Source organism: Neomonachus schauinslandi, chromosome 15, assembly GCF_002201575.2.
Source record: "Neomonachus schauinslandi chromosome 15, ASM220157v2, whole genome shotgun sequence".
Taxonomy (NCBI): domain Eukaryota; kingdom Metazoa; phylum Chordata; class Mammalia; order Carnivora; family Phocidae; genus Neomonachus; species Neomonachus schauinslandi.
The window spans coordinates 40,657,183-40,679,500 of record NC_058417.1 but is presented as its reverse complement, the minus strand read 5'-3'; the positions used below and the strand labels follow the sequence as shown (position 1 = coordinate 40,679,500).

General features: G+C 44.7%; 1 protein-coding gene across 5 annotated transcripts; it reads left to right on the top strand.

Moving 5' to 3' along the window:
- Positions 1-10,453: 10,453 nt before the first annotated feature.
- On the top strand, positions 10,454-21,926 carry BECN1 (beclin 1). 5 transcript variants are annotated; one of them, XM_021681668.2, is made up of 12 exons: positions 10,454-10,591; positions 10,866-10,994; positions 13,849-13,916; positions 15,000-15,058; positions 15,725-15,815; positions 15,929-16,065; positions 16,213-16,407; positions 17,517-17,663; positions 19,047-19,196; positions 19,716-19,776; positions 20,427-20,569; positions 21,314-21,926. In XM_021681668.2, the coding sequence occupies exons 2-12, from the start codon at positions 10,868-10,870 to the stop codon at positions 21,480-21,482; spliced, it is 1,347 nt and encodes a 448-aa protein (XP_021537343.1). In that variant the 5' UTR covers positions 10,454-10,591; positions 10,866-10,867; the 3' UTR covers positions 21,483-21,926. The 5 variants fall into 5 exon arrangements, with proteins under 5 accessions (XP_021537343.1, XP_021537344.1, XP_021537345.1 ...); XM_021681669.2 differs by lacking the exon at positions 16,213-16,407 and having other exon boundaries at positions 10,470-10,591; XM_021681670.2 differs by lacking the exons at positions 19,716-19,776; positions 20,427-20,569 and having other exon boundaries at positions 10,470-10,591.
- The last annotated feature ends 392 nt before the right edge of the window (positions 21,927-22,318 follow it).

Sequence of the window (22,318 nt, the reverse complement as noted above, 5' to 3'; positions counted from 1 at the left end):
CCGCAGGAAGCCTGCTTCTCCCTCTCCCACTCCCCCTGCTTGTGTTCCCTCTCTCGCTGTATCTCTCTCTGTCAAATAAATAAATAAAATCTTTAAAAAATAATAAAAAATAAAGGGTATAAAGGGGTTAGCATGGGAAGAGTGAGGGGAAGAGCCTCCAAAAGGACAAGGTGAGGCACAGGCAAACACCCTGGGGAAGGAAAGAGGTTGTCCTGTTGAAGAAATTGAAAGACTAGTTAGTGAGTGGGGGATGGGAGTGGGGTGGGGAGGGTTGTTGGGAAACAATTTGGATTAAGTACAAAGGCAGGTTGTCTGATTTACATTTTGGGGTCATTCTTGCTGCTCAGCATTTATCCTGGGTGGGCCTCTGCGTTAAGCACAAGGGAAATGGTGGGAATGCACAGTTAAATGAAGTGCCATTGACTATGGCCTTTGGAATCAGAGACACCTCGGTTCAAATCCTACCCTCAGCTCCTTACTGTGATATTTTGGGGAAATGACTGAAATGCTGGGTCTCAATTCCCTCATCTGTGAGAAGGAATTTTATTATAAATAAATAATATGTAATTCTGTGGGGTGTTTGTGAATACTGGAAATCATACATATGTAAAAGAACTAACACAGTTAGTGTGTGGACACAGGCAGGGACCAGATAAATAGAAGCCATTGTCAATTAAGCTAACTGTTAGTGCTTAGCATGAAGAGGTTAGTCCTTAAACTATGTAATTATTGTCATCGCTGCTTCCAAACTCCAGGTCCTTTTCCATTTCTTCAAGACTATATGAAACATAGCCCATACTACCCATCTTGCTTATTAATGTCTGCTAGTTTTCTCTCCTTTACCTCTGCTTTCTGATAACACTTGTACCTAGTAACTTTTGAACTCTTATCTGGAACTTAACTTCAGGAATGCTTTCCCAAATTAACTTCATGCTATCTTAAGTATGAAATTACCCTGCATTTCGGGGCACCTGGGTGGCTCAAGTCGTTAAGCATCTGCCTTTGGCTCAGGTCATGATCCCAGGGGCCTGGGATCGAGCCCCGCATTGGGCTCTCTGCTCGGTGGGAAGCCTGCTTCTCCCTCTCCCTCTGCCCCTGCTTGTGTTCCCTCTCTCGCTGTGTCTCTCTCTGTCAAATAAATAATATCTTTAAAAAAAAAAAAAGAAATTACCCTGCATTTCTTTCAGAATTAATAACTTTAAGTTGAAAACTTAATATGTTTGTGTTTGTTGAAATATGGCTTTGTTCTCAAATAATTGTGTTTTGTCTTCAGGTAAGTTGTAAGAAGACGGGTACCCATTCGTTCTTTATTTCCCTTCCTAATTCCCTATCGAAATGTTTTATATAATACTCCACTCATTTATTTATTTATTCAGTGAACAGTTGTTGAGGGCCACTACATTTAACAAACTCTATTCATTTCTGGTCCTTGTGAATCAAATGTGATTACTGATGACTGGTACCACTTTAAATTCATGTCCACAAATCTCAAATGGGTGCACAACACTGCCGAAGAGCCTACTACATGCTCTTTTTTTTTTTTTAAGATTTTATTTATTTATTTGAGACAGAGAGAATGAGAGAGACAGAGAGCACATGAGAGGGGGGAGGGTCAGAGGGAGAAGCAGGCTCCCCGCCGAGCAGGGAGCCGGATGCGGGACTCGATCCTGGGACTCCAGGATCATGACCTGAGCCGAAGGCAGTCGCTTAACCAACTGAGCCACCCAGGCACCCCAGAGGGGCTTTTTTTTTTTGTTTTTTTTTGTTTAAAGATTTTATTTATTTATTTGACAGAGAGAATGAGAGAGAGAGCACATGTGAAGGGGGAGGGTCAGAGGGAGAAGCAGACTCCCTGCCGAGCAGGGAGCCTGATGCGGGACTCGATCCCGGGACTCCAGGATCATGACCTGAGCCGAAGGCAGTTGCTTAACCAACTGAGCCACCCAGGCGCCCCTACTACATGCTCTTGACAAGTGTACTCTCCTACACTCCAAATGAGTGATATGCTTTCTCATTTCCCTAATCCTCGACTATCCCTCCCCCACCACATCCAATTTATGATTTTGGGTCATTCTTCATTGAGAAAACAGAAGCAAATGAAAACTTCCTCTCCCCACCAAATTTGCCAGCCTGCAAGTACTTTCTGCCCTTCCTCCTCTTTCATTGACGGAAAGATCCCTGTTCCCATCAAAAACCAACTCTTTGTGCATTGGGTCCCATACGCTTCACTTTCCCTAGGTCTGTGCTCCTGTGATTATCCATTTTTCCCCTATATTACATTTATCCCTCTCTACTGGATCATTTCCAAACATGACAAATTTCTCCCATCTTGGGAAAAATGGACCCAGATTCCTCTGTAGCTATCACTCCATTTCTGTGCTCTTCTCCATGCCAAGATTTCTTGAATGATATTATTGTCTCTTACTCTACTTCATCTCCCACTCATTCCAATCCACTCCACTCAGGCTCTCCCACCCCATGTTCTCATTGAGATAGTTCTTGTTAGTTTACCAGTTACTGCCATACTGATAGTCACCTCTTCATCTTGAATTTCTTGGTGGTATACATTAATCACTCCACCTTGTAAAAAAATTTTTTAAAGATTTCATTTATTTATTTAGAGAGTGCGCGAGCAGGGGAGGGCCAGAGGGAGAGGGAGAGAGACGATCTCAAGCCGACTCACCACTGAACGTGGAGCCCGACACAGGGCTCGATCTCATAACCCTGAGATCATGACCAAAAATCAGAGGTCAGAATCAAGAGTTGGACACTCAACTGACTGAGCCTCCCAGGCATCCCTAACTACTCCACCTTTTAAAACATATATGGCGGGGGGCGCCTGGGTGGCTCGGTTGGTTAAGCGGCTGCCTTCAGCTCAGGTCATGATCCCAGGGTCTTGGGATCGAGCCCCGCATCAGGCTCCCTGCTTGGCGGGAAGTCTGTTTCTCCTTCTCCCACTCCCCCTACTTGTGTTCTTTCTCTAGCTGTCTCTCTCTGTGTGTCAGTTAAATAAATAAATAAAATCTTTATTAAAAAAAAAAACAACAAAAAACATATATGGCAGGGCACCTGGGTGGCTCAGTCAGTTGGGCGTCTGCCTTTGACTCAAGGCATGATCCCGAACTCCTGAGATCAAGCCCCACGTCAGGCTCCCTGCTCAGCGGGGAGTCTGCTTCTCCCTCTGCCCTTCATCCTACTCATGCTCTCTCTCTCTCTCTCTCAAATAAATAAATAAAATCTTTAAAAAAAACACATATGGCAAACTGTTCTTCCAACATTCCTCCAAACTCACCGGTGACCTATTTCCTTTGCTGGCTCTTCCTCTACTGCTCACTTCCTAATGGTGGCATGCTCCAGGGCTTAGTCCTACATCCTTAAGTCTTCTCCACTTACACTTTCTCCCTAAGAGGTATTACCCATGTTCATAGCTATGAATACCATCTGTATGCTGAATGGTTCTAAATTTGTATCTCCAGTCCTGACATCTTCACTGAGCTCCAATTGTCTATTTGACATTCCTACTTGGGTAGCAAATAGGCATCTCAAGCTTGATGTGGCCAAACCAGGATTCTTGATTCTTCCATACAGCTGTTATTTTCCTGCTCTTCCCCATCTCAGTAACAGACAACTATCCACTTAGTTTTCCAAACCAAACATTGAACTGTCAACCTTGATTCCTCTCTATCCCTCAGCTCCCCACATCTAATTCATCAGCAGGTCCTGTTAGCTTTACCTGTATAATGCATCCTGTATGAGTATGCTTTTCTCCATCTCCTCACTTGTTGTTTTTAAAAAGATTTTTTATTTTTATTTTTTTTGAGAGAGAGAGCACGAGCAGGGAGGAGAGGGAGAAGGGGGGAGAGGGAGAAGGGAGCCCAATGTGGGGCTTGATCCCAGGACCCTGGGATCATGACCTGAACCGAAGGCAGGCGCTTAACCAACTGAGCCACCCAGGTGCTCCTCCATCTCCTCACTTGCTATCCTAGTTGAAGCCACTGTCACCCTTTACTAGGACTATTACAATAGACTCCTATTTGGTCTCTCCATTTTCACTCTTGCTGCCACCCTCCACTACCATATTCTATTCTCTACTCAGCACCCAAATTATCTTTTAATATGTCATCCATGGTTATGGCAGTATCTACTAAAGCTGAGTAAGTTTATGTATTTTAAAATATTTTAATATTATGTAACCATATATATACACATAGATGTACATACATGTATGTACGTATACATATATACATGTAAATATATATTTAATACACAAATAAATATATATATGTATTTCTGGGTCATATTCCCAACTCTAGGAATATACCTAACAGAAATGCATAAATATATTCACCAAAAGACATGACTAAAAATGTTCATAGCAAAGCTATTTACAATAGCGCCAACCAGAAACTACCCAAATGTCTCTCAACAGTAGGACAGATAACTAAATTTTAATATATTCACACAGTGGAATACTGCACAGTATTGAAAATGAATGACCTAAAACTACACACAAGACAAATGCATCTACAAACATAATATTGAGTAAAAGAAACCAGAAACGAGTACATACTGTATGATTCCATTTACACAAAGTTCAAAACAGTCAAAACTAATCTATGGTGTTAGAACTGAGGATATCGTTTCCCCTTGGGGTGAGTAGTGACTGGAAGGGGACACAGGCGAAGGGAGTTGGGTCCTGGTTACATGGGTGTGTTCATTTGTGAAAATTCATTGAGCTGTACATTTAGGATTTTTGTCCTTTTCTATTTGTATTTTATAATTCAGTAAACAGTTTTTTTTTTTTTAAAGTAAGCCAAATCAACAAGACAGGAGGAAGATGGCAGCAGAGTAGGAGGACCCTGGATTCGTCTCATCCCAGGAACACAACTAGATAAGTATCATTTCACTCATATGTGGAATTTAAGAAACAAAACAAACAAGCAAAGGGGGAAAGAAAGAGAGAGGGGAAAACAAGCCAACAAACAGACTCTTAACTATAGAGAACAAACTGATGGTTACCAGAGGGGAGGTGGGTGAAGGGATGGGTGAAGTAGATGATGGGGATTAGGGATGTACTTGTTGTGATGAGTGTCGGGTGATGTATAGGAGTGTTGAATCACTATATTGTACACCTGAAACTAATATTACACTGTATGTTAACCAACTGGAATTTAAATGAAAACTTTTAAAAATAAATAAATAAATAATAAGCCAGATCATGTCTTTTCCCTGCTTATCACCCTCAATGGTTTGCCAGCTGACAGAGAGCCTCCTGAATCTCCCAGTGAAGTAACTCCACCTACCCTTGCCCCTACTTATTCTCTATCAGATCATCCTCTTCTATTTTCCTCATCATACCTATTACATTGGTTATATTGGTTTGATGACAAACTGGGTGGCTTAGAACGAGAGAAAGGAATTCTCTTACAGTTCTGGGGACTAGAAGTCTGAAATCAAAGAGTCAGCAGGAGTGTTCCCTCTAAAGGTGCTGGGAAAGAACCTGCTCCAGGCCTATCTCCTGGCTCCCGGGAGCCTCAAGTGTCCCTTGGCTTGGAGACAATCATCTCCCCGTGTCTCTTCACGCGTCTTCCCTCTGTCCGCATGCATCTTTGTATCCAGATTGCCCCTTTTTATTTATTTATTTTTGTTTTTTAAAAAATTTTATTTATTTATTTGACAGAGAGAGACCCAGCGAGAGAGGGAATGCAAGCAGGGGGAGTGGGAGAAGGAGAAGCAGGCTTTCCGCCAAGCAGGGAGCCTGATGCGGGGTTCCCTCCTAGGACCCTGGGACCATGACCTGAGCTGAAGGCAGATGCTTAACGACTGAGCCACCCAAGCACCCCATAGATTGCCCCTCTTTAGAAGGATACCCGTGGAATTGGATTAGGGCCCACCCTAAAGGCCTCATTAATTTGATCATCAGCAATGGCCCTATTTCCAAATAAGGCCACATTCACAGGTACTGGAGGTCAGGATTTCAACATATTTTGTGGGGGCACAATTCAACCCCTAATACCTACCATTATCTGATCATCTTATTTGTTTACTAGTTTACTGTCAAATTCTCTCCTCTAGAATATAAACTATTCATATAGTTCACCAGTGCATCCTCCCAGACGTAGAAGAGTGACTAGCACATAGTAGGTCCTCAATAAATATTTGTTGAATCGATGACTTAGGGTATTTTGTCCATTACTGACAATTCTTCTAACACTCTGCATGCTTATTGTCATTTATCCTCCAAGCAGCAGGGCACACAGAATTTACTATGTGCCAGGCGTTGCTCTTTGTGCTTCATATTATTAGCTCATTTAATCATCACACTACCCTATGTGACATATACTATTATTCTCATTTTATAAATAAGGAAACAAGGCACAGACTTGTATGAATGACAAAGATAGGTTTTTGAACCCAGGCAATCTAGACCTCTAAACCCTCAGTTGTAATCTCTATATGCTCTACGCTTTAGAAGCTTGTTACATCTATACGCCTTTCTGAGATGGTGTTAGCGGCAGCCAGGCAGGAAGAAATGTGGGACTATGAACCGGCCACACCAGATCAAGGTGAGACTTCTTTGGGGATGATTCCACTCACCTCCTCCAGAGTGAGGGGGGGTCTCATGCTGAAAGATCCAAGAGGAAGAAGGGTGTAATCTCTAATTAGTTAGCAATACCGGGAGAAGACCAATCTGGTTCCACATAATACATCTAATACCAGTTATAGGAAGATCACATACATTTAAAATAATAGGAACGGTATTTCTGGAAGTGGGAACAACTTTCTTTTTTTAAATTTAATTTAGGGGCACCTGGGTGGCTCAGTCAGTTAAGTGTCCAACTCTTGATTTCAGCTCCAGTCACGATCTCAGGGTTGTGGGATCAAGCCCCACGTCAGGCTCCGTGATCAGCGGGGAGTCTGCTGGTCCCTCTCCGTCTGCTCCTCCCCCTGCTCCAGCTCGTGCTCTCTCTCTCCCTCTTTCTCTCAAATTAGTAAATAAAATCTTTTAAAATTTTTAATTTCATTATAATATTTATTTATTCTGTGGAAACAACTTTCTAAGCAACATAAGTCACCAAGAAAAAAAGCAGATTTGACTTTGTAAAAATGCAAAACTTTTGCACACCTGGAAAACACCTTTATTAAATAGAATTCACACCAATTGATGAAAAATGTTAAGAAAAACATTAAGAACCTAGGAGATCGGGGCGCCTGGATGACTCAGTCGTTAGGCATCTGCCTTCGGCTCAGGTCATGATCCCAGTGTCCTAGGATCAAGCCCCGCATCGGGCTTCCTGCTCAGAGGGGGGCCTGCTTCTCCCTCTCCCATTCCCCCTGCTTGTGTTCCCTCTCTCGCTGTGTCTCTCTCTGTCAAATAAATAAATAAAATCTTAAAAAAAAAACAAAAACCTAGAAGATAAATGAGCAAAGGATGCAAACAGAAAATTCCAAAAAAGAGAAACTACGGCAAGCCAATATGTACAAGTAACCAATGATGCCAATGAAAATAACAGGGAAGTGCCATTTGGGGGGGGGCCCTTATTCCTCAGATATATGATATCTAATACTGGTCAGGGCATCATGAAACAGGCTCTCTCATACACTGCTGGAGGCAGAATATAATTATGTGCAACCATTTTCTAAAGAAATTGCTAATGTTAGTCAGCAGACATGAAATAGCCATGCTCTTTTAATTCAGTAATTCCAATTGTGAGACCCTAACACAGGAAGCAGTCAGCTCTTCATTGCAGCATTATTGTAATCACCAAAACTGGAAACAATGGAAATTTCCAGCAAAGAAGAAATACATTAAGGTCACTCATTTGATGTACATAATGCAGCCATGAGAATAACAATTACAAAAATTGTGTAGCAAAAGAAAAAATAATATGTAATATTAAATTTTAAAAGGATACAAAAATTACATACAGATTATAAGTACAAATACAACTGGGTTAAAGTACACAGGAAAAACACATCTTAATGGAAAACATAAAAATTGTAGTGTGGTGAGATTATGGGTAACTTTATGACACCATCCCCTAACTTCTGTATTTGTTATATTACCTTCCTATAAAGGTTTGATTTTGTTGTAAATGAATTGTAAGCTTATTGTGAAAAAAAATCCAGCAGTACAAACTTGTCTTAAGTAGAAGAAAAAGTCTCTGTCCCATTGTCCACATAACACATGTCATATCAAATGTCATGTTATTTTTTATACAAATAAAATCATACCATGTATACTGCTTATAATTTTTATTTCAATTGACACTTCTTGTCTCAATTCATGGAAAAACCTCTTCACTGGTCTCCCTATTTCCACCTTTGCCCTTCTTCAGACTATTCTCAAAGTGGCCAAATTAACCAAATAAAAAGCAATTTTACGTTATTCTTTTTAATGGCTGCATAGTATTCTGCTGAATGAATTAATACCATAATTTATTTAAACAATCCTCTATAAGTGAAGGACATTTAGCAGTGAACATTCTTGTACGTATATATTTGTGCACTTGTAGATCTATTAGGAAAATTCCTAGAAAGAAATTTTATGAGTCAAAGAATGTGAATACTTAAAAATTTAATAGACATTTGCAAATTGACCTCTGAACAGATTATACTAATTTACACTCCCAGCCAATGGCATTCTAGAATTTCGTGAATGCTCATCATCACTTTATCAACTGGTTTAGCCTTTATCAATCTCATAAATCAGCACTCAAGTTTACCTTCTGTTGACTTAATTACAAATGAAATGAAACATCTATTTCTTTATCAATCATTTGTTGTTCTGCGGGCTCACTTTTTCATATTTTTTGCCCATTTCATGACTGGTCGTTTGGTGTTTTTTTGAATAAAGCTCTGTATTTTGATTGAATAGAGCTCTGTATATTGAGGAAACTAACCTGTCTTATGAGCTTCAACTATTTTCTACATTTTTCTTTTGTAAGTTTTTTTTTTTTTACAGTGTCATTGATGGTTTAGAAAGCTTTAATTTCTAAGGAGTAAAATTCCATATTTTCCTCTTTGGTTTCTGATTTTCATGTCATACTTAGACCTTCTCCACTCCAAGATTATAAAAAATATTCACTGATGCTTTCAGCTAGTACCTTTAACCATTGTGGGTTTTTTTTTTTTTTTAAAGATTTTATTTATCTATTTGACAGAGAGAGAGACAGCGAGAGAGGGAACACAAGCAGGGGGAGTGGGAGAGGGAGAAGCAGGCTTCCCGCCGAGCAGGGAGCCCGATGCGGGGCTCGATCCCAGGACCCTGGGATCATGACCTGAGCCGAAGGCAGACGCTTAACGACTGAGCCACCCAGGCGCCCCTAACCATTGTATTTTTGATGCTTAAATTTGTGACCAACTTGGAGCCTCTTTTGGCATAAACAGGGAGGTAGAGATTTAGCTCTCTGCTATCTACATGACTCTTTGGCTCCAGTCATCACTTATTAAGTAGCTCATTTCCCCACTGATTTGAACTACTAGCTTCTACCACATACTAAATCCCCCGTAAACTTGGTCTATTTTTTAACTATATTATGGTCCATTGATTGTGGTCTATTCCTGCACCAAGACAAAAATGTTTTAGTTTGGGGGCGCCTGGGTGGCTCAGTTGGTTGAGCGACTGCCTTCGGCTCAGGTCATAATCCTGGAGTCCCGGGATCGAGTCCCGCATCGGGCTCCCTGCTCGGCAGGGAGTCTGCTTCTCCCTCTGACCTTCCTCCCTCTCATGCTCTCTGTCTCTCATTCTCTCTCTCAAATAAATAAATAAAAATCTTTAAAAAAAAAAGTTTTAGTTTTATAATTTTAATAACTGAATATTTGATATCTGAAGCGCTTGATTTTTCCTAATTAATAACTGAAATTTTATATCTTTTTAAAAGATTTTATTTATTTATTTGAGAGCGCGAGAGAGAAAGCACAGAGGGAGAGTGTGAGGGAGAAGCAGGCTCCCCGCTGAGCAGAGAGCCCGATGCGGGACTGGATCCCAGAACCCTGGGATCACGACCTGAGCCGAAGGCAGATGCTTAAACGACTGAGCCACCCAGGTGCCCTGTAACTGAAATTTGAAAATACACAATAAAACACGATAAAATTTACCTCCTCACCTTCCCCTCCAAGCGTGTCTACCACTCTTTCAGGGGCATTTGAAAGAAGCCCAGCTCCCCCAAGAGGAAACTTTTAAAACTGATACTGCAAGAAGAATTAAAGTGGTTCCGCTCAGAAGTAACAAATCTAAAGAAAAGTCACAGAATTACAGATCGGGTGAGGCTCCTCATTCTTTTCCAACTCGGTCCTTGCATCTCCCCTGGCTACCATTGCCCACCGGCCCATGCCTGCCGCACTTCCCAGCTCAGCCTCTAGGTGGCGCGGCGGGGCCCGTAAGAGAGTAGACCGGGACCGACCTCCCGAGCGACAGCAAGACGGTCATGACGTCACGTCCCGTCCGGGCGGAAGTCCTCTGCTGGCCGACCGGGAAGTAGCAGAAGACTGGGCGATGGCAGCTCTGGAGGCCTCGCTCCGGGGCAGACCCGACGCCACGGTGCCCCCGCGGTAGACCGGACCAGGGTGGCGGGCTCCGGGTCCCGAGGTGACGAGCGTCGGGGGCTGAACCGGGGCTTTAGAAGGGAACCTGGGAACCCTGACAGCCCCTGTCGAAGCCGCTCCCTGACTCTGGGCTGGTAAACTGCCTTTGCCAGGGCTGCCCCGGAAACGGGTCCGCCTGGTGTACGACCGCTCCTACAGGAAACGGCGTGGGGGAGGATTTGCCCCGTTCACTGTACCAGCAAGGCAGGTGGTAGCCCCGGACCTAGGGTTCAAGGGCTCTGATTCAACCTAACATCGCCTCTTCTCTACCACGCCAGGGATGGAGGGGTCTAAAACCTCCAGCAGCACCATGCAGGTGAGCTTCGTGTGCCAGCGTTGCAGCCAGCCCCTGAAACTGGACACGAGCTTCAAGATCCTGGATCGTGTCACCATCCAGGAGCTCACAGGTCAGGGAGACCCTTGGAAAGAGGGTGGTCAAGATCGTGGAAAGTGGTCAATTTTGGAGATGTATGTCTTAAGGTGGCTATCTTTGTAATCTGCCACAAACTTGCTGTGAACCTAGGAAAGTCATTTCATCTCTAGGCTCCCTGTTTTGTCATCGGGAGCATGAAGGAGTTCTGACATTGTGCTTCTGAGAACTTCCTATTTTAAGGAAAGCTCCTTAGTTTTCTGCTCTTGCTGTTTCAGAGTAAAGGAATATGTATATATAATAATAAGCAGTATTTGATGAGGGCTTATCATATAGCAAGTGCATTACATGCATTACATCATTTATCCCTGCAACAACCCCAATGGAAGAGTACAGTCATCATTTTACAGATGAGGGATTGAGGCTCAGAGAGGTTAAGTGACTTATCCAGTGGCCAACAGCAGGTAAATGGAGGAACAGAGTCTAAAAATCCCAAGAAGTGAGATGAAGTTAGAGACAAAAGAAAGAAAAGACTGAATAGGTAGTTTAAGCTCTAGGGTCCAGAGTCAGCCTGCTTGGATTTAAATCGTAAGTGTCGCCCCAGTCGCCTAATGGATAAGGCCTTGGCCTCCTAAATCGTAAGTGTCATTTACTAGCTGAATGGCTTTTTGCAAGTTACTTTACTTTTTTTTTTTTTTAAGATTTTATTTATTTATTTGACAGAGAGATAGAGAGAGAACACAAGTAGGCAGAGGGAGAGGGAGAAGCAGGCTCCCCGCAGAGCAGGGAGCCCGATGCAGGACTTGATCCCAGGACCCGGGGATCATGACCTGAGCCGAAGGCAGCCGCTTAACCGACTGAGCCACCCAGGCGCCCTATTACTTTACTTTCTAAGCCTGGGTTTCTTGGTTTCTTTATCTGTAAAAGGTAAAACGACCTCAGGGTAGTTGTAACGATCAAATATGATGAAGAACATAAGTACTTAGGGATATGCTGGGCAAATAGTACTCAAGTGTTAGCTATTATCATTGCTACCAACTTCTCTTTTTGAGTGGAATTAACTCTTTAATATGTTTTTAACCTTTATTACAGAAAATTTCAATCATATAGTCAAGGGAATAGCATAACAAGCTCCCTCATATCCATCACCCAGCTTCAACCATAAGCCACATTCTGCTATTCTTGTGTTCTCTGTATCTTCACTCACCTCCCATCCCCGTTCAATTATTTTGTTTTTTATTCATTTTTATTTTTTATTTATTTATTTTTAAGAAAGATTTTATTTATTTATTTGAGACAGAGAGAATGAGAGACAGAGAGCATGAGAGGGAGGAGGGTCAGAGGGAGAAGCAGACTCCCTGCCAAGCAGGGAGCCCTATGCGGGAGTCGATCCCGGGACTCCAGAATCATGACCTGAGCCGAAGGCAGTCGCTCAACCAACTGAGCCACCCAGGCGCCCCTGTTTTTTATTCTTTTTTAAAAATGTCATGCCTTTAAATGTACAAATCTTAGCTGTACATTTTTGACAAAATGGATACACTCATGTTACTCAGATCACTGGGAGGTAGAAAGGTTTCATCTTCCCAGAAAGTTCCCTCGTGTTCCTTCCAAGTTATTCTGGAGGAAAGGGGATGTTAACTTTTGTTATGGAAAACTTCAGAGTATATAAGGAACCTTCACATACCCATCATCTAGCCTCGACAATTATCAGTGCATATTTAAATCATGTTTCATCTACAGCCCCATCTATTCCCCTCCCACCCCGAATTATTTTGGAGCAAATCCCAAACATAAAAATACTGTAAATGTTTTGGTAAGTCTTTTTGAAAGATAAGGTATCTTTTTAAAAACACAATCATGGGGCGCCTGGTGGCTCAGTCATTAAGTATCTGCCTTTGACTCAGGTCATGATCCCAGGGTCCTGGGATTGAGCCCCACATTGGGCTCCCTGCTCTGCAGGAAGCCTGCTTCTCCCTCTCCCACTTCTCCTGCTTGTGTTCCCTCTCTTGCTGTCTCTCTCTCTGTCAAATAAATAAATAAAATTAAATTAAAAAAACCACAATCATGATACTACAGTGGGAAAAATTTAACAATTCCTTAATCTGATTTAATGGGGGTAAGGGGAGGAAGACAAAAGATTTATCTATGTGCAAATGGTACTTTAAGAAAAAGGTGGAGGGGCGCCTGGGTGGCTCAGATGGTTAAGCGTCTGCCTTCGGCTCGGGTCACGATCCCGGGGTCCTGGGATCGAGTCCCGCATCGGGCTCCCTGCTCCTTGGGAGCCTGCTTCTCCCTCTGTTTCTCTCTCTCTCTCTCTCTATCATGAATAAATAAATAAAATCTTTAAAAAAAAAAAAAAAGGTGGAGGTGGGAGTGGTGATGAGGATTTTTTTTGTTTTCCCATACTTTCATAGACACTCCAGCTTTTTTTTTTTTTTTAAGGTTTTATTTATTTGACAGAGAGAGCACAAGTAGGCAGAGCGGCAGGCAGAGGCAGAGGGAGAAGCAGACTCCCCTCTGAGCAGGGAGCTTGACGCGGGACTCGATCCCGGGAACCTGGGATCATGACCTGAGCCGAAGGCAGACACTTAACTGACTGAGCCACCCAGGCGCCCACACTCCAGTTTTGTTAAGACTCTTCCTAACTCTGGGGGCGCCTGGGTGGCTCAGTTGGTTAAACGACTGCCTTCGGCTCAGGTCATGATCCTGGAGTCCCGGGATCGAGTCCCACATCGGGCTCCCTGCTCAGCAGGGAGTCTGCTTCTCCCTCTGACCCTCCTCCCTCTCATGCTCTCTGTCTCTCATTCTCTCTGTCTCAAATAAATAAATAAAATCTTTAAAAAAAAAAAAAAAAAGACTCTTCCTAACTCTAATATTTTCCTTATCCTTAGCTCCATTACTTGCCACAGCCCAGGTGAAACCAGGAGAGACCCAAGAGGAAGAGGCTAACTCAGGAGAGGTATGCAACACTGCAATGCACACTGGGTTTCTGCAGGGTACTTGGTGCTTCAGGAGTCCCCAGACCTTTGGGATCTCTGGTTAACAAGAGATGTTCTACATGATCGGGCCACTGTGGGTCATCAGGGAGATCCTGAAGTGCAGCTGAGGTCACACGATGACTGAATGAGGCATAATTAAAAAATGTGGGGAGAGGCTTTTTATTTGAAGCAGAATTACAAGCCATTATAGGTGGGAGACGAGATGATCTGTGTGTCCAGGTCATCCCAAGGCATGCCTAGTTTACATCCGTTGTCCTAGCTAATTATTAATATTCACTCCTCTCCGTTCTCAAAAGTAGCTTGGTTTGGACTAGAGTGTAATTACTCTAGCCAGAAAGCATTGTCACTACTAGAGAACATGTCATGTTTATTTATTTAAAGATTTTATTTGAGAGTGCATGCGCACGAGTGGGGGCGGGGAGGGCAGAAGGAGAGGGAGAAGCAGACTCTCTGCTGAGCAGGGAGCCCAATGCGGAGCTTGATCCTGGGACCCTGAGCTCCTGACCTGAGCCGAAGGCAGATGCTTAACTGACCGAGCCATGCAGGTGCCCCAAACATGTCATTTTTAAACTGTGATAATGTCAGTGATAATTTACTTTGTCAAACGTAGATGTCATAAGAATTTGATCATATATAAATTATATCAAAATATCAAAAGCATATAAATTATCTACTTTGTTGTATGCCATGGCAAACTTCATTGCAATCTGATCTGGCTTTTTCCCTGTGCCGTGATTCAGGGCATTCTTTCCCCTACCCCTAACTGGTAAGTGTTGAGAAAATACAAATTTAACTACAATAAAGTATAACATAGGAGATGTTTCCCACAAAAAATCACATGGGACTTGGGGTTTGTCTGTACCAGGGGTCCTTTCTTAGTGCACATATCCAAGGATTGGCTAGGTAACACCTATTTCTTAAGTCTCTGTGGTTTATCAAGTCCTGCAGTTGTCCATCAAGGGTAAAGCCAGATATTGCTGAGACTGTTTGGGACTCCACCTCTAAGCTGCCAGAATTATAACGCCCTCTTATTTCCTTCCCAGGAGCCATTTCTTGAAACTCGCCAGGATGGTGTCTCTCGCAGATTCATCCCCCCAGCCAGGTGCCTACCACTCCCCAGCCCCCTGTTCCTTGCCAAAGGCCAGTAGAATTTTAATGAAACCCAGAATTGAGACCTGGAGCCAGGTGATGGAGATAAATCACCGAGCCTTTTGGCTCTTCCAGAAAAGATGTATTCTCTTATACCTGGCCCATCACTTTCCAGTATTGGTTTTCCCTGTAGCCATTCACACAGTGGGAAGGGACAGTGGCTGTCTTGATGAAGAATCAAGAAAAGTCTGAGGGAGTGAATGACTAATAAAAGAGATGGGCTCTTGAAAAGCTTTAAAATAGTAGATGTTGTTAGACGTTCAGGTTCTTAGTTGTTGATGCATGTGAAGGCTACTGGCGAGTGGTAGGATATTTAAAAATGGTCTTTCCTGATTCTCCTTCCTTTTCTACTGTAGACACACACACGTGTCAGTTTTTGATGCCCCCTCTCCCTCCTTAGTCCATCCAGGCCAACCTTCGTGCTGAGTGCCCCTGTGGAAGACCAGCATGGCCTTCCCTTGGGAGAGAGGTACCCTTGGGAGGTCAGTCGGGCTAGGAGTGGGTATGCGCCTTGAGGCCCCTCAGCCGGTGCTTGAGAGTCTCTGCCACTGAACCTGCAGTAGGTGGAGGAGGCCTCTCTGCTCCCTCATGTGGCCCGTGGGCGGGGGGCTGTCTGCAGGATGATGTCTACAGAAAGTGCCAACAGCTTCACTCTGATCGGGGAGGCATCTGATGGCGGCACCATGGAGAATCTCAGCCGAAGACTGAAGGCAAGTGGGCAGTGTTGCGGCGTCCAGCGGTGGGCCTGGCTGCTAGAGCGGGTGGCATGACAGGTCGCCTGGGGCAGGCCCTACCCTGACTCTCCCCCACCCCACACTTCCAGGTCACTGGGGACCTTTTTGACATCATGTCAGGCCAGACCGATGTGGATCACCCGCTGTGTGAGGAATGCACAGACACTCTTTTAGACCAACTGGACACTCAGCTCAACGTCACTGAAAATGAGTGTCAGAACTACAAGTGAGTGCCTCTAGAACTAGTGCCCGGAACCCGAGAGCTGTGCCTGCTCTCAGACTGCTTGGCTTTTCCCCGGGAGCTGTGCTCCACTCAGGTAAACAGCGTAACAGGTTCCCTGCAGTGAGTATATTCTGCCTGTGTCCTTGGCAGACGCTGTTTAGAGCTCTTAGAGCAGATGAATGAGGACGACAGTGAACAGCTACAGAGGGAGCTAAAGGAGCTGGCATTAGAGGAGGAGAGGCTGATCCAGGAGCTGGAAGATGTGGAAAAGAACCGCAAGATAGTGGCGGAAAATCTCGAGAAGGTCCAGGCTGAGGCTGAGAGACTGGATCAGGAGGAAGCTCAGTGAGTGGTCACCCTGTTCCTCTGTCTTCCTGGCCTCGACACTCCAGGAGGAGAAGTGGCTTCTCACTGACTGTGTCTGAGTAGTTTGTAAGCTGCAGTCACCTGTCATTTGGCAGCTTGTCTGCTCCAGATCCCACATACTGTTTCCAGGCCCTATTTCTTGAGGGCTGTTGGGAGGGTTCTGTATGAGGGGTCCACCTAATTAAGTGAAAAAAGCATGTCGGTTAAATAGAGAGCAGAGAAACGAGGGTTCTAGTTGCCTTTCTGCCGTGTAGGGAACTGTAAGTCAGCCACCCAACCTGGCATCCTCCTCTGGAAAGATGAGCATGTTGGCCTACATTCGTTCCTTCCCAGCCCAAAAATTTCACTGGTGATCTTTTTTTAATTTTTTTTTTAAGATTTTATTTATTTATTTGACAGAGAGACACAGTGAGAGAGGGAACACAAGCAGGGGGAGTGGGAGAGGGAGAAGCAGGCTTCCCGCTGAGCAGGGAGCCTGATGTGGGGCTCGATCCCAGGACCCTGGGATCATGACCTGAGCCAAAGGCAGATGCTTAACAATTGAGCCACCTAGGCGCCCCTCACTGGTGATCTTGACCTGAGAGAGCCCTCTGTCCAGAGGAGGAGATCCAGTGTCCACACTAACTAAAGTTGGGGAAGTGATGGACAGAGAAAAAAGTTACTTTTTTCGAAGTCGTGAATGAGTTCCCTTGGAAATGGTGTATGCTAACTATAGAGGACAGTTATATGCACAGAAGTGAAGTTCTGGAAGTTCAATTACCGTCATTTCACAGAAGAAGCCACTCTTAACCCCCTCACCTCACTTTTGTAAAAGATCAGAAATACAAGAGGCGCATGGCCTTGGTTTAGGAGAGTCCTATTTTCCTCTGCCCTTTGCATATGGGCAGCTAGAATTTGAGACCTTTCTGTCCCCTGCAGACAGAACAGCTAGGGCCTGTATGTTCCTTTGAATGGGATCTGTGCCAAATGGAAAGGATGCTGTAACTAGGTCTCACCAAAACCACCAGACTAAATTGTTATGAGGGGTGGTGAGAGAGAAATTTCAGCCCCAAACCAACAGCCTTCAATGGCCACCTTGCTGCTCACAGGTATCAGAGGGAGTACAGTGAATTTAAGCGACAACAGCTGGAGCTGGACGATGAGCTGAAGAGTGTGGAAAACCAGATGCGTTATGCCCAGATGCAGCTGGACAAGCTGAAGAAAACTAATGTCTTCAATGCGACCTTCCACATCTGGTAATGCGGGCTGGAGGGTGAGGAGGGCCTGGGGAGCACGGCACACCTGCACCTTAGCTGCTGACCACTAGGCCGAGGTGGCCGCCTCCCACGAAATGAGACTGTACACGGTCGCCCCGTCCAGGCTGCTTTTGTTCCCTGTGATGGGATAGGCACCTCTGGGGGTTGGAATTCTAGAGCTTGGTGACATCCACTCCCCCAAGGAAAGGAAAAGATCTGAGCCCTCCAGTCCCACGAAAACCTTGTCATCTGCCTGGGTGCTGCCCCTAGGATCACTGATGTATTTATTCGACGTTTTGTCCATTTAACTAGTATTGCTGAGCATCTCGTACATGGCAGGCAGTGTGTTAAGCACCAGAAGGGCAACAGCACACAACATGTGTTCTACCTTCTAGTTGCTTAGAATCTCGTGGAAGGGATGGGTATGTGATAGGCTGTTGTAATGCGACGTGATAACTGTGAACCTCAGGGGGGCTCTGGGGCCACATAAAGGCACTTGGCTCAGTTTGGGAAGGCCACATGGAAAGTTTGCCCCAGGGGAGGTTGATGTTGAAGCTGAGACATGAAGTGGAAGTCTGCAGGGGGGGTTGTTCCTGGTAGAGGAACGTCATGTGCAAAGAAACAGAGGAACGTGGGAGTGATGAGTCCAGAGACCTGAAAGGAGCTTATTGTGACTGGAGATTGAGTGTAAAGGGGAGAGTGACAGGATATGAAGCTGGAGAGTGACCAGTTCCCCAGGGAGCTCGTAGGCCTCATGAAGGGATTTGGGCTTCATCCAAAGGGCAGTGGAAACCACTAAAGCATTTTAGGCAGAGAGCTGACATAATTAGCATTTGCGTTTGTGAATGATCCCTTCACCTGCGGAGTGGGAAGTATTGGGGGGAGGAGGGCAGTGCCAGTGGTAAGGAGACTTGTCCTAGGACTCTAAGCAGGAAAAGATAGAGCAGCAGCATTGAGCTTGGAAAAAAGTAGATTGAAGAGACTTAGGAAGTCCAATCAAGAGAGCTTGGTGGTTTTTGAGGGGAGGGAGCAGAGAGAGAGCATTCAAGAATGATGTCCCCGTTTCTACTTTGGCATCTGAGCACAAGGAGAGAGATGACAACTTCGGTTTGGACATGTATTTAAAGTGCCAAGTAGAGGGGCACCTGGCTGGCTCAGTCGGTAGAGCATGCGACTCTTGATCCTGGGGTCGTGAGTCCAAGCCCCACGTTGGGCATAGAGCTTACTTAAATAAGTAAATAAAGTGCCAAGTAGAGCTTAGGTATATGAATGTGGAGATGAGGAGAGAGATTTATGTGAGGGTTTAGGTGCGAGCAGGAAGTCTCAAATTGCTGAGTGTTAAGGTCTCCCTGTATTTCCCGCCACCCTCCTGCCTTCCTCCAGGCACAGTGGACAGTTCGGCACAATCAATAACTTCCGACTGGGTCGCCTGCCCAGTGTTCCCGTGGAATGGAATGAGATCAATGCTGCCTGGGGTCAAACGGTGTTGCTGCTCCATGCCCTGGCCAATAAGATGGGTCTGAAATTTCAGAGGTAAGAAATGCCCCCCTTTCTTGGGGTGTGGTGTGTCCTTGATATAATCTGTTATCTCCAGCTTGGTACTCTGCAGTGGCAGGAGCCCTTGCTCCCAACACACTGAGAGTTTTCTTTTTCTCTCTGTGGAGACTCTTCTTCTGATTCTCCCCCTGACGACAGGACTCTTTCCACTCATCGAGCAGCCTTTGGACTGCACGACCCGAGCTGTGGTCCCCAGCCCAGCGTCTCTAGAACCTTGGTGGTTCCTCAAGCTGTTTTCAGCTTTTGTTTTTTTTCAGCCTAAACAAAACCTACACGTACCAATGAAAGGCCCCCAGACGATTATATAATAAATGTAGTTTGTTCGGTAAACAACATCTTTTAAACCCGGAGTCTATGGGGAGATGAGAGAGAGGTGTGGGAATAATAAAAGTAGTCCTTGGGTAGGATGAAGCCTGAAAATCACTGGGTTATAACATTCCAGTAATCACTTTAGCAGGAGTCCTGTATCCATCTCCACGTGCATCTCCATTTTAGGTATCGACTTGTTCCCTATGGAAACCATTCGTATCTGGAGTCTCTGACAGACAAATCTAAGGTATTCCGGGAAGCCCCATTTTCAGTGCAATGCAGAATCCTTGTACCTTCTGACGGAATGGTTTACTTTTTTTTTTTTTAAAGATTTTATTTATTTATTTGACAGAGAGAGACATAGCGAGAGCAGGAACACAAGCAGGGGGAGTGGGAGAGGGAGAAGCAGGCTTCCCGCAGAGCAGGGAGCCCGATGTGGGACTCGATCCCAGGACCCTGGGATCATGACCTGAGCCAAAGGCAGACGCTTAACGACTGAGCCACCCAGGCGCCCTGGTTTACTTTTGATAATAGCATTTCTTAGTTTCTTTCTTCGAGGTGTCTCGTGATCCCATGTCTTCTTGAGTGCCTTGTCTAGGTCAGGATTAGCTCTTCGGGGCCTAGAGACACAAAGTAGGTTTTTACAATCCGTTGAAAAGGGCTAAGGGCAGACCAGAGGAGGAGGTGTATGCTAGGGTGGGAAAGGAATCACTGCGAGATTGTTTAATCCATTTCCAGTGATGCTGAAGCAGACTAGGTGCCTCATATGGGCCCGAGTTGGCTGTTCCCATGCAGTACAGACAGAACATGACTCGAGAGGTTGCTGGGCTTGGGAACAGTCTCTGCTAGCCTGTCTCGGTGCCATCCCCTTAGCTGGTTCTCTCTCTTCTTGGGCAGGAGCTGCCGTTATATTGCTCTGGGGGGTTGCGGTTTTTCTGGGACAACAAGTTTGACCATGCCATGGTGGCTTTCCTGGACTGTGTGCAGCAGTTCAAAGAAGAGGTAGAGAAAGGCGAGACCCGTTTTTGTCTTCCTTACAGGTCAGTACCCCCTAATGCTGAATGAACCTGGAGTAGGACCAAATTGAGCAGAATTGAAGGGACAGTAAGGATGGAAGCAAAACATAGTGTAAATGGTGGGAAAGCAGAAAATGCTGCAAAATCATATGACACTGATGGGCAGAGACGGATGCAACGCTCCGAGCAGGACCAAATGTGACCGCCTGGTCCCTGAGGAGAAAGAATATTCTCTTCGGTGCTTTGGGGGGGATTTTCTTAGCACAGAGCTCAAATCGTCTCTCTGATTTCAGGAAGCTTTTCCCCTTAAGCCCTTGGAAATAGACAGGAATGCTTCCTTTGGTCAAATTTTGTAGGAGCCCAGTGATAGAAGGAGACCTTAGTTCAAGAGGGTAAGGTCGAGCTGCTTCTGTCACCCCAAAATAAAGCATTTCTATTCTTCTGCCTCCCTTCTCTCCCCATGAGTTCAGGGATGCCTAGGAAAACAGTCAGGAGTACTGTAACCCCCACGTGCCCTCTGCCCCAGGCTTCTCATTTGTTTGGGTGTGTATCCTGTCCCTGTACTCGGCAATGACAATGAGGCTCTTGTGACAGCCTTCTTGATGTTTGACTTTCAAGCAAATCCAAAATACACTACCATTCCTGGCCAAGAGTTCTTTAATAGGTAAAATGACGCGAATGGTCCCATGATCACGTCCCTGCCCGTTTGCCGGAACGGACTTAACTCGGGTCTCAGTTGCTAATGAGCTCTGCTGTGTTCACCTGCAGGATGGATGTGGAGAAGGGCAAGATTGAAGACACAGGAGGAAGTGGCGGCTCCTATTCGATCAAAACGCAGTTTAACTCTGAGGAACAGTGGACAAAAGCTCTCAAGTTCATGCTGACGAATCTTAAGTGGGGGCTTGCTTGGGTGTCCTCACAGTTTTATAACAAATGACTTTTTTTTTCCTTAGGGAAATGTTTGCCTTAAAGGCTTTAAATTTTGTTTTGTTTGCAAAGAGAAAAATGTTTTAAATTAAATTCGGGTACTATTAAACAGCACATGTTTACAATACCAAAAAAGAAAAAAAATCCACAAAAGCCACTTTATTTTAGGGTATCATGTGACAGATGGTTTCCAGAGCTACCAGCCTTTGTCATATTTTTGACTCTTAACCCCATACCTTCCTTGCCCTCTCTCCTCTCAAAACAACTAATTTAAATTTGCTTTTGTTGTTGTTGTTGTTGTTAACTGAGTTGAATTGAGATTGATGTGTTTTCACTGGGTTTTATCTCTCTCAACTTCCTGCACTTACAATATGAACTAGAAACTTTTTTTTTTTTTAAGATTTTATTTAGTCATTTGACAGAGAGAGACACAGCGAGAGAGGGAACACAAGCAGGGGGAGTGGGAGTGGGAGAGGGAGAAGCAGGCTTCCCGCGGAGCAGGGAGCCCCATGCGGAACTCAATCCCAGGACCCCGGGATCATGACCTGAGCCGGACGCAGATGCTTAACTAAGCCACACAGGCGCCCCATGAACTAGAAACTTCTGTCTCCACTGAGACAACGAGGTGTGTGAGACGTACAGTTGGATAACGTGAGAAAGTGACACATAAGCTTTGGTCACCAGGTGGTGTGATTGGAAGCTTGAAATTTAACACTTGTCTTTTCTCAGTTCTCGTGCTGACTGCCTATTCTGCTCTCTGTTAGAAATATGAAATGGTGTTTGATATTGTCTGAGACATTATGGAAAGATTTAATTATTTGTAATAAAAGATTTACTGCAGTCTGA